Source organism: Gambusia affinis, linkage group LG10 (assembly GCF_019740435.1).
Source record: "Gambusia affinis linkage group LG10, SWU_Gaff_1.0, whole genome shotgun sequence".
NCBI lineage: Eukaryota > Metazoa > Chordata > Actinopteri > Cyprinodontiformes > Poeciliidae > Gambusia > Gambusia affinis.
Window position 1 is genome coordinate 23,402,586 of NC_057877.1, and position 12,388 is coordinate 23,414,973.

The 12,388-nt window shown below is 39.7% G+C and overlaps 1 protein-coding gene across 6 annotated transcripts; it reads left to right on the top strand.

Annotated features, from left to right (window-relative positions):
* Positions 1-2,764: 2,764 nt before the first annotated feature.
* Positions 2,765-11,989, top strand: lg10h1orf53 (linkage group 10 C1orf53 homolog). Of its 6 annotated transcripts, none has more exons than XR_006371987.1 (4): positions 2,770-3,195; positions 6,215-6,316; positions 8,609-8,774; positions 11,374-11,989. XR_006371987.1 is itself a non-coding variant. In XM_044130509.1 (4 exons), the coding sequence occupies exons 1-3, from the start codon at positions 2,959-2,961 to the stop codon at positions 8,678-8,680; spliced, it is 411 nt and encodes a 136-aa protein (XP_043986444.1). In that variant the 5' UTR covers positions 2,770-2,958; the 3' UTR covers positions 8,681-8,698; positions 11,374-11,989. The 6 variants fall into 6 exon arrangements, 5 of the variants coding, with proteins under 5 accessions (XP_043986441.1, XP_043986442.1, XP_043986444.1 ...); XM_044130509.1 differs by having other exon boundaries at positions 8,609-8,698; XM_044130506.1 differs by lacking the exon at positions 8,609-8,774 and having other exon boundaries at positions 2,765-3,159.
* The last annotated feature ends 399 nt before the right edge of the window (positions 11,990-12,388 follow it).

Here is a 12,388-nt window from a genome sequence, read left to right on the forward strand (position 1 = left end):
AGCATAACCTAGAAAATACATGAGACCCTTTGTAAGAGATTATTGTAGTGCTTCCGAGCATATAAGAGGAAATGAGCGCATAGCACGAAGATGGAATAACTCTTAAAAAATACCTCGAACATTTCTGAAAAGTACTAGTTACTTGACATACATACATAACAAAACTGTGAATGTAACATATCTTCCAAAAAGGTGTAATATTACATTTCTAAAGCAAAATTATCTGAGATATATATATATAATGCTATTAATTTTCTGGCATATCACCATTTATTGATCCAAATATATTTATGTAAGGTGGATTTTATTATAGGATGCATCTCAAGGAATTATATTATCAAACTTTTTTTTCAGTAAATCATTTTACAAAATTTAAAAATTTAATATATATGAACTGGTTACAAATAGAGACATATTTTTCCTTACATTCAGTTTTATTTAATATTTTTGAACACAGCACTCAGCAAACAGCCAGCTTCTTCAATAATGTCATTTTGTGGCTTATATTTCTTTTCAGGATGTCAGAAACAGCTGGACTGGTGTCAAGTCTGCAGCTGTAATCCATAAACATCAAAAGTAAATACTTTAAATATATTATTCAGTCCACATCCTGGTTAAGTCTGTCTTTGAAGCAGTTGCAGTCCAAGCTTTGTGAATCATCGCCAAATGGTTATGCTTCATAATCTTCTCAAAGTAATTTCTGTTACATTTTCACATTTTTCTACCACATCTCTTAGCTTTATGTCAATATGCTCAGGCATGGGGGCCGCCAGAAATCTTGGACCCCATGACAAAAAAATAAATTGGGCCCCCCTGCTGTTACAATTTCTTGAGTCTCTTTGACCCATAAAAGGCGTCAAATGTTAAAGACTTGCTACTGCCTTGCTTTCTTTGGATACTAGCAAAATATTTATTGCTAATGAATTTTACATGCAACTGTCCGCATGCTGTATACAAATAGGTTGCTTAAATTAGATTTAGCTTACTGAAAGGTCTCTCCCCATGAGCAACAGTCATAGGCAACATGCAAAATATACATAAAGCAATCCAGACTTCTCAAAAAATGCTATCTATTTGCATTTCATTCAAGCTGCAGTGTATACCTTTAATAAAAAAATATGTTTTTTTCATATTTGTTAAAGCTGGCACCATGTCGTGACAGTTTGTTATGAGACAGATAATCAGTGAAAAGATCAATCTCCTCCACCTCCTCCCTGAATTACTATTGCTGGCTAAAGTAATGCAACGTTCCGGCCAAAACCACCAATCAGAATCAGGAGGACGGTCTTAATGCTGTCAATCAATCTCACTCACTGCAGTGCTAATGGTAGAGAAACAACTTATTGTTACAGGAAAACTGTTTATCTGCTATTATTGGTAGCTATGCTAGTTAGACAGAGCATTCACAACAGGCTATGCTAGCTGCAGCATAGCACAGAGCAAGGGGGAGGAAGGATGAGCAGCACCACATGACATTGTGATTGACAGCACTAAAACTGGCCTCCTGCTTCTGATTGGTTGTTTCTAAAAAGCACTGGGGTAAGGCAGAGGAAATTGATTTTTCACAGATTATCTTTCATGCCATACTTTCACAACATACTGACATTTTAACAAATATGTAAAGATATATATTTTTTATAAAAGTTACATACTGCAGCTTCAATTTCACTTAGGAGAGGACAGGTCAGGAGGGCTGTGACCAAAGACATCTGTAATTTAAATGCAAGTTAAGGTAAAACTGTTTGGACTGGCTCCAGTCTGGACAGAAAGCTGTTTTTATTATCATTGTATAAAGATTGTTTGAATTTCTGTTTTTGTTGTGTAATTGTAAAAGAGTAACGACACAAATAAATCCCTATAGACTCAGTAGTCTGCAGCTAAGCTAACTATGCTAAATGGTTGACAATCTCCCACAGTCTACCCACCTCTCTTTGAGAAAAACTGGGTCACAAATTGACACTCTTGTCTTTATTTTCTCTTTTTGTATTTTCGAAAACCTGATTTTGTAAATTTTATTAGCAACATAATAACTGCTACAGCAGTTCTTGTCTTATACTGACTGCTGCTGAACAAAGTCACCTCAAGTGCGCCAAGCAGGAATGAACCATTTCATGCAGATCCAGGGGGATTTAGTGCAAATATGGATGTGTGATTTTTAGTCTAGGGGGGTAACATTTTATTTTCACTGCTAAAAACATTTTTAAAAACAGAATATGCTTAGTTTGAAATTGACAGGGCCCCAGATTTTTTCTATTTCTATGAAAAGAAAATATTTTGTGGGGGACGGGGCCTGTTGGTCAAGGGCCCTTGGAATTGTCTTAACTTTTGGCCCCTATATGGCGCCCTTGTGTTCAGATATAACATTTTGTGTACAACCAACCTTTTCAGCAATGCTCTTTTGTGACACAGGGATTCAGATTTTGGTGGCTAACATAACATTTCTGCACTCAAGATATGTATATTTTTTACAGGTAATTAGTAACATTTTAATTTTGTAGTATTCTGAAATTAATACTACAAAATTAAAAGCTATAATCATTAAAATAACTGCGGTACTTGGTATATATCGCGTGTGTAAAGCACCAAGGTAATACATGAATGTCATTTTTTGAACTAAATTAATGAAATAAGTTACATTTTCGCTGATATTCTGATTTAATGAGACCCACCTGTAGGTTTCTTCTTCTCTTTCGTTCAAAACTAAAACATCTAGAACCCATAGCAGCTTTGAAACAGCAGAGGCGCTGTACAGTCTGGCAGTTAAAATTACCACATGTGACAAATGTAAAACGAGGCACATCAGGAAGTAAAACACATCACTGTGCAGGGAAAACTAGGAGGAGCAGGGAGAAAGTTAACATGCTCTATAGACAATCTTTGTTTAATGTAAACAAGTTCCGCGGGGTTCTCTCGGTTTCCAGCGTTTCTAAATGACATAAACCGGGTTTTTACTCGAGCATGTTTTACAGAAATCTCCCCGGCAGAGCGTTCATCAGCCGGTCGATTCAGCTCCGTGTCCAGCTTCATAAACGACTCGTAAAAATGTCAGTGATGAAGCCTTCAGAGGAGAGGAGCTCGGAGGGAGGGAGAAGCAGCTGCAACCTGCAGACCAGTGAAGACAGGAGCGCTGCAGCTGCACGGAGGCTGACAGAGCAGGAGGTGACCATCCACAGACTCCACAGGGAGGCGTGTGAGGTACCACGAACCACCGCAGAAACTGTCAGTTAGTGCATCAAAACAACTAGTTAACGTGAGAAATTAGCGTTTACACCAACCACTTATACCGAATTATGACATGATCACAGCATAATCACACCATAAATGGTACTTCTGAAGCATCACAGGCACTAATTTATTTCCAGACAAAAGGTAGTCCATACCATTTTAAAATAAAATAAAAATACTTTTAATAAAACTTTAGGTATATCATTTGTCGCTATATGTCACAATTGACACAGCTGAATAGCTCTTAAGTTTTTTGACACCTTCAAACAGCACATAAATTTATCCTTGTATTTCCCCAGCAAGGCATAAAAGTTGGGGTGTTGCTCGTGACAAACATTTGACTTGCAGATTCTTAAAGCATCCTGACAGGCTACCTGCAGTTTTCTGTAGTTACACCACAGGTGATCCATATAAAAGGAAGTGCAATAAGCTCAAAAAACGGACTCTTTAACCTCATGTTAAATTTATGTCATAGGTTAATCGTTAACTGGAGTAGATAGATTCAATAAAATGACCTTTACTGAAAGAACACACAGCAGTAATTAGCTAAGGCAAAATTTTACCAAAAGATGCACTTTGCATTTAAGTAATATAAATAAAAACCTCTTTGTCTATAACAGTGTTTCTCAATTCTGGTCCTCAGGGACCACTGCCCTGCATGTTGTACATGTCTCTGTTCTAGAATACCTGATTCAAATGATTGCACGACCTTCTCTGCAGCCATGAAGTGCTGCAGGAACCTGTTAGCAGGGAAAACACCTAAAAACATGTAGGGCAGTGTTCCCTGAGGACCAGAATTGAGAGGCACTGGTCTATAAGTAGGTTCCACTCAAAACTCCTCAAGTGGCATAGTTTTAACTTCACCTGGTTCAAACTCTTTAAAAAAAGATATCATATTAAGCAACATACAATCAGATTAGCTTTATACTGTTAATCATTGGGAAGGGCCGAGCTTTTCACACACTGATGTGAAAAGCAGCATGTGCAGATGCATTTTTTTCTACAGATGATCAAGCATACACTAAAGGAATGCTACGTTATTGAATTTAGGCAAAAAAAATCTCATTTAAAAAGAGATTTAGATTATTTGTGTTCATCTTTTAATGTATTTCCAATAGTATGTAAAAAAGGCGTAAGTGGTTAAATGAAAAATGTGCCAAATTTTTTATCCGATAAATTGATCAGTGTTGTCAAGTCGTCCGAATAATTGAGAGAAAAATCAGTTACGATGCTCGATTGTGTGGTTGGTAGCACAGCTGCCTTGCAGGAAGAAGTTCTTGGTTTGAATCCTTGGTTGGGGTCTTTCTGCATGAAATTAGCACATTCTCCCTGTGACTCTGGCTCCCTCCTGCAGTCTAAAAACATAACTGTTATAATAATTGGTCTCTCTAAGATGCTCTCAGGTTTGTGTATTTGTTCGGTTTGTCTCTTTTTCACCCTGTGGTGGACCAATGACCTGTCCAGGATGTACTCTGCCTCTCACCCAATGACCGCTAGAAATAGGCAGCAGAACTCCCCCCGCGACCTTGCAAGGACAAGTAGGTTTAGACGATGAATGGATAAAATGACCAGGCTGTCATGTGACCTTTAGAAGAACCTGATCCCGCCCAAATAAAAAAAATAAAAGGCGTCACAAAAATAATTCTGATAAACAGTCTGTCTCATCAGTTTCACTTTTTGTAAAACAGTTGGACCTGGTGGAGAATGTCCAGAACGCCTCAGGGGAAGTCCTGATCATGGTCCATCATGTGGAAACTAAATGTTTAACTGAAGCTACATAAAATCAAAAATCTCCCCCAAAAAATGAGGATACTATTGTTGAAAACTGCCATGATTTTTTTAAAATTATGATTTACGCACATTTTCATTTTCTTTTCTTCCTTTGTCATGTTGGTCATTTTGCCAAGTTCTTGTTATGGGGAAGTGATTCATAAGCTAACAGAAGTATTTTAAAGTGTATTCTCCAATGTAAGGATTTAGAACTAAATATATACACAGGTCACACTTTTCAGATTCTAGTTGCAAAAAACAATTGAAAACCATGTATCCACAAGGTTTGTATTTCTAAAACTTTACTTTAACAGTTAGCATTTTCCCACTAAATGCAAAAGCAATGTGATTTTTTTGATTTATTATCTGTAGTATTACGTTTTCAACCCACACGGCAGCGGTAATCGTTTTTGTCAGACATCTCATATTCACCAGCTCTGACTTGCTCCTCCATCAAACAGAGGCGAGGCGCTCCGCCTCGATGACAGCGGTGCAAAGGTGTCGTCTCCGTGCCTTTAGGCTTATCTGTTGTAAATATTGCGCTTCGGAGTGAGGATGAAGTTGAGGCAAGTTGGCCGCGACCTGAGGAGAGTGGTAGGGCCTGGGTGGGAAAAGCACAATACCGTGGGGGGGCCCGGCAATGCCAGCTTCACTACGCGGCCCTGCACCGCCATGTGAAATGACAGGCCGTGTCACTGAAAGGCCCCAGGCTTTTTTTGCTTTTGTGAGCTGTCAAAGCTCACAAACTAGTGCGCTCTCAGTTTGAAACAGACTGAGAGATGACATTTTCTAACTTCCCAAAACATGGCAAGAGAAGTTCAGTGTGTTTTGCCTTCAAGAGGTGTTTTTGTGGAACGATTAGTCTAAATAAACTGTCTAAAAAGTGTGTATTGAAGAGGTAGCACGGTTGATTAATTGTTCGCCTTTGGAGTCGCACAAAAGGATAGCACAAATTAATCAGCAACATCATGAGAATTAACCTGTTTTACATCTGTTTCTATGCACAGAGTTCAGCTTTTCATTTTTTACCTTCACCTGAGCCAATCTGTTGGTGTGTATACACCCATATCCGGGATCAGTGCGTTCAGGCTGCTTACTTACCGAGCTTACCTTTGTGTAATTAAATGTACTGTATATAGTTATGTATGCAGGGGTCACACCCTGGCATGCATGCTTGTTTGTCATGCTAATTAAATTATAATATCTTCATTATGTTCAGGCAAAGAAGCAGATGTATGTGGACCCTTCCAGTGGGTATAAGGTGTTCACAGAGTATGCCCACCTTCAGAGAGGGAAATGCTGCGGCAGCGCCTGCAGACACGTGAGCTCTTTTGTCTTCTTCTCTCTTTTTTTGTTGTTGTTGTCACCAGGTTGTGTCGTCCTTTGGATCGCTGGTATTCTTCTGCACATTTTGTCTCCTTTATCCAGCCTCAGCTGTTTTACTCTGTTGTTTTTTTTTTTATCCCATTGTGTTGCTACTCATTTTGGTTTGTTGTACTTTTTGGTTTACTGGTAACATTACAGATGAAAGAAAGCATGTAATTGGTAAGGAATTTATAGTCAAAAGTATAGTGGTGTGTTCTATTGATGCATCTACAGGTGCGTCTAAACAAATGAGAATATCATCAGAAATGTTATTTATTTCTATAATTTAGTTCAAAAGTACTGAAACTCTAATATATTTTACTCTGCATTTTCATTTTTGCCATCTACAAGGAGAATGATCCATAAAACGTCATTACCAAACAGTGTTCTGAGTCCTGTATCCAAGCACATTTATGGAAAGTTAAGTGGAAGGAAAACCAGTTGTAGCGAAGGGTGCTCAAAAGAGATTCACAAAGCGTGACCTGTGACTGGAGTCAGAACTTCACCAGGCATCAGTCCCAGACGCACCCTGGAAATGGACGACAAATGTTTGCTTTGCTTTAGTTAACCCACTGCAGAACCAAAGTCAAATTCAGGAGTGTTTTTACCTGTGGTATGGAAAAAAAAGCAGTCTGCTTAGTGTCCCAAAGTTCCCAAAGTTCTAAAAGTTCTGCATTTAATTTGCAAATCTAGATCCTAGAGTCATCCAGGAATTCTTTGAACCCTTAAGGCTTCGTTATGCTAGCATGTTTTATGGAGATGCTCATTTCATTTTCCAGCAGGAGTTGGCACCTGCCCACACAGCCAAAGCAAAACGACAACACTGCCATTGTTCTTTACTGGCCACCAAACTGGCCTGACTCAAAGTTGTTCTTGTTCTTGTTTTTATTCTGAAGCATTTTTTTTCTTCCACTCAACTTTCCTTCAGTATGCTTTGATGAATCATTCTTTGAAAACATTTTCGAAGTTGTGGAGGTGTACCATTATATTAAGGCTGAGAGTCATCTAAATTTTCAAATCTTAACTACATGTCTGGAGTCAATAAAGCTAAAGCTGATCGTTTGGAAAGGTGAAAGTTTGGGAATAAAAGGAGAGGTAAAAGCTGCTTTTACTGAGCCACTTAAACAAAACAATTCTTTGAACACCAGTTTATTTAAATGGTGCCTTCATACATGTAAAGCAAGAGAGAAAAGAGAATCACATTAAAAGCACAAAATATGTTGATCCATAATTGTAACAGAATTAAGCATCACATACAAAAATAGAAATGTGTATGAGAAATTTAGAGCAAAAATTAAATCATTGAAAGGGTTCAGACAACAGTTTCCCTATTTTTTGACTTGAAACATGCTAAACTGGAAAAACCAGTTTGAAATGTCTAATGCTAAAGAAAAACAGTTTTACTGTGAGTTAACAACCCAAGGCTTCAGTCTGCTTTGTTTGGGAATTTTGGTGCTAGAAAAGTCGTGAGACTGAAGCAGAGACAGCGGAGCAACCCCAAACAACTATTAAAGCTATGATTAAATGGTTTAGATCAAAACATTTTAAGCATTTGTTAAAATGGCCCAGTCAAAGTCCAGACCTAAAGCAAGACTTTTAAAAAGGCTGTCTAACCAGTCTGACTGAGCTCAAGCTATTTTGCTATGAAGAATGGGCAAACGTTTTCAGACTTAATCCTCTTCCAAAGGGAAACGCCTTGACAACGTAAAAAAACAAAACAAAAAAAAAAAAAAACACTTAAATTCGACATTCTCTTCCAGCTCTCTTCTTTTCCACTTGTGCTGCTCATCTCTGTTATTGAACCGGTTTGCTCCCATGTGCCCATCTTGATTAAAGTCATAATTCTGCTTTTTTCCCAGTTCCTTTAATCCATATCTGTACTTACAAGACGACATTTTACAAAGTGGTGAAATGAATTGATCTCTGGTTTTAGTCTCAATTGTTTTACCACATCATGTGCAGGATTACTCATTCTAAAGGAGACTTGTTAAAATGACCTCCTGCTTTGCTCCGCTGAGTCTGATTCTGGCCGATTCAATCCCAGCCTGCTCTGTCTCACCGCACCACTCCTTCCTTCTAGTCCTGTCCTGTCCTACATCGCCCTGTTCTGTCCTGATGTGTCTCATTCTGGCCCTTTGCATTGTGTTTTTAATTTAATTTGTTTCATATGCCGTACTTTCATCTATTCTCAGTGTGACGAAAGAGCTCCTCTACATGCATCATTTGATTTAGTCACTTTCTCTCACAGTGTCCATATGGCCAAGTCAATGTGAAGGACCCTGCAATGAAGAAACGCTTCAACTCCCTGTTTTACGTATAGAGCTGTAACTAGGCAGAGGTAAAAAGCTAAATGCTGTTTGGAATGAGCCCAGCTCGCCTGGCTTGTCTCCTGCCTGTCGTTATTTTGCCTGCATGTGAGTAATTTTTTTTTGCTGTGTAATAAATGATGAAATATTGGTAGTGTCTGTGCAATACCTACCTCTTATGAATCACAACTACTCTCAGGATTGTTTTCATTGTCACAAACGGAGGATTTGGAGATAGGATTTGTTCACTAGACCTTAATGTAAAATAATCTTTTATAACTTTGTTTTCTCTTAGCGTGGTTTGTTTTCTGCATATTTTTCTTTTTACTCCAATGTCCACTAGAACGCCCCAAGCTTTGTTTTTTCATGTCTCTTTAAGAGTATTTAAGATTTTTGCGGTATTCCCCTCCTCAGATGCATTTACAAGGGTTGTGGGAGTATGGAGATGAAAACTGAGAGTGCATTTTAGATCTTCGCCCTCAAGACAAAGGGCATATGAGCGAACATAACTCCAAATAGTCAGACGGAGCTCTTTTGCTTTTGCATCTCTCGTTATCTTTTGTTGCTCCCAAATGTACAAACATGCATGAATATTAGCATCATTTGCACTCCGCAAGTGCTTGACTGAACTGTCTACCTTTGACTGATGCGCTGTGTTGTTAAAAATAGAAAGGTGGGGGGGGGTGAGGGGAGGGTCAGCCCTCGCACTTGGCTGCACTGCTGTTGCACCACTTGATGGAATCAGGCTGTTAGCAAACATGCCATGGACATCAGCAGCAGCCCTCCCTCCCCTCCCCTCCCCACCGGACGCTCAGCTCAGCCTCCTGGCAACACTTGGCTACAGCGCAGCTCCCCGCGGCTGCTCTCCAGAGCTGCAGCCCTAATGAACTCCTGGGCCTTCTCATCCCAGGACTGCAATAGATCAGCTCATGTTCGCCAGCGTGCTGAGACGCACACATGCATAGGGATGCTCCCTCCATCAGAGCGCCCTGTGGCTCCTAATAGGCCAATATAGAAGAAAGGTTGCGCTTAACGCAGCACTTTGTAGCCCACAGTAATGGTAGATGGAGAGGTCAAGTGCTCACGCAGCTCCACCTGTGCGTGCAGGAGGCGTCGGGGAAAGCGGCGCCGCTTGATTTGTGAGTGCATGTGGGAAGGCAGCGCGGCGCCTCCAGGCTCCTCTGTCTCTCTCTGCTGCTCTGAAGATGCCACACACACTCGCCCGTCTCCGACTGATTGGGCAAACAGCGTCATGATGAGAGGATGTGTCTGCCGCCGCGTCCACGGCAAGTGGGATCCCCAAAGCCTGGCTGGCGCTTTACAGTGATCGGAGCAAAAGCCCGTCGAGCGGCTATAAAAGGAGACCAGTATAGCCAACATGACTGGCTGGGGAGGACAGGTTCTGGGTGGACAGGTTCTGGGGAGGACAGATTCTCGGGAGGACAGGTTCTGCGCCGGGTTTGTTTGGGACGGCTTTGTTGGTGCTCCTCTAAGCAGAGGCAGCGGAGCGTGCGGCGGCTGCAGCGGGACGGTGAAGGTGTCACACTCATCAACTGCAGCCCTACCTGGGGCCCGCTTGCCTGCTGCAGCTCCGTGGGGTTTTTTGCCTCGGGACTTGTCTGTCACATTAAAGTAGATGCATTGCCATTCAGGGCCTCGGCGGTCCCGCAGCCTGACCATGAAATAGGCCAACTTTCATGTCTGCCCTCATCTCCGCCGTGTCTTCCCATCCAGGTTTGAATCCCACCCCAACTCCCTCCTACACACACACACACACACCTCACACACCCCATTATGCTCTAACTAAGCAGTTGGTGACTGCGACAAAACAGCAGGAGATTCTGTTGAATCTTATCAGTTCACGGCTTTCATAGGCTTTAGGGTTTTTTATGAGCATTTTTATCATTTTTTTTAACCTGGTAAAAATCAGCTTTTTGTTTTAGGCTTCACTTTGTACAGATAGTCTGAACCCTATAGGCTGTTGTGAAGTGATTCTTACTTTTACTGTTTAAGTTTTAAATTTCACTCAGTGGCTATTTTTCTATGACATAGGGCTCCAGCTCCATGCTATGAAGCTTACCGGAAACGGCCTGCACCGTAAACTAGCATCATCCACTGCAAAGAGAGAAGTGTAGAACCAAATGAGGCAGCTGTCAATGTTAGTTCAACATTTAGAAGTGTGGACTGAATGGTTCCCTTCACTTCCTCTTCTGCAATTATTGAAACTACAGGCAGCATAGGATTCTAAAGCAGCAATCGATGTGATTTTTCACAACTAGTCGCTCTGTTCTCTAATTGGGTCAGTGTAAATTCTACTAAAGAAATCCAATTCAATGGGAGAAACCACAGACTGAACATTGAAGATAGATTCAACCTACAGGTGGGTCTCATTGCTTTTATGGGAAAGCAATGAGCAGGCAAACAATATTTTTTTATGTTTCCACCATTGGAACAAGCATACAAACAGTATTAAAGTATCCTCTTTGCTTTCATGTAGTAAAATAGATTTGTAATCTTCAGTTAAAACTATTTAACTGTGTTTGATATCCTTAATTTCAAGTTTTATGCAATGTTATACCGAATTGCAACATATCAATTTAACTTAACCCTATGATGCCTAACATATATCTTCATGTCAGTGTACTGCAAATTCCAAAATAAATGCTGCAAAATATTTATAATTTCCCATTTTCTATGCTGGTTGCAGGTGGTCATTGGACAAGAGACAGTGTCCAGCCTGGACAGGTCACCAGTCCATCACAGAGCAACGCAGTCACAAAGCTGGAGTACCCAGAGAGACTCACTGCGTACAGGGAGAACATGCAAACTCCATGTGGAGAGGCCTGTGCCAGGTTTCGAACCAGGACCTCCTTCCTGCAGGGAAACAACTAACAACTCATCCAGGCCTGACATGAATATACTGGAAGAAATATTATTGTATGAGAATCTCACATTGATGTCTGCTGTAAATCGGTAATTTGGAGGATTCATATTTGCTGCAGTTGTGGATAACGACTCTAACTGGAATCCCAAAAATTTAGAAATGTCTTTGTTACCCTTTGCAATATGTTAGTCGGTGACTCTGTTTCTGTTTTTCTCCTGAGATCTTTTAGCGTACTTTATGATGTTAGATATATTTTGTTTAAGTAATTCCTTTATTTTCCTGCATAGGGAGTAAAATTGAACCTAAAAATGTGATTAATCCCATCTAATTCATGATTTACAAATTTGGGCATTTATAATTTCATAGAGGACAAAGTAGGCTTGGATTTCCCCCCCTTAACTATATTTTGTTTTGATTCAAGCTATATATAATATTAAATTTGCTTTTCCATTTAATATTTTCATTTAATATTAAATTTGCTTTTTCATTTCTTGAAAAAACAAGAAATTTGTAAGGAACAAATTATTTCCCCAGCAATGTAGCAATATCTCATTCAATAAATTAGAATATTATTGAAAGTTAATTTATTTCAGTATCTAAATGTCGTGTAGACGTTTTCAAGCCTTCATTTGTGTTAACTGATTATTTTTGTCAATATTATATTACATCAGATCAATAAAAACATGTTACTGCAGAAATGTGGCCTTGATGGAAAGTATGTTTGATACCTAATTAAAGGTCTTTATTTTTAAAGGTAGTTGAATCACATATATTCTAATCTATTGAATATGACTGATAATATTGGCTTTTTGCGGTAAAACAAATGGGAACATATGAG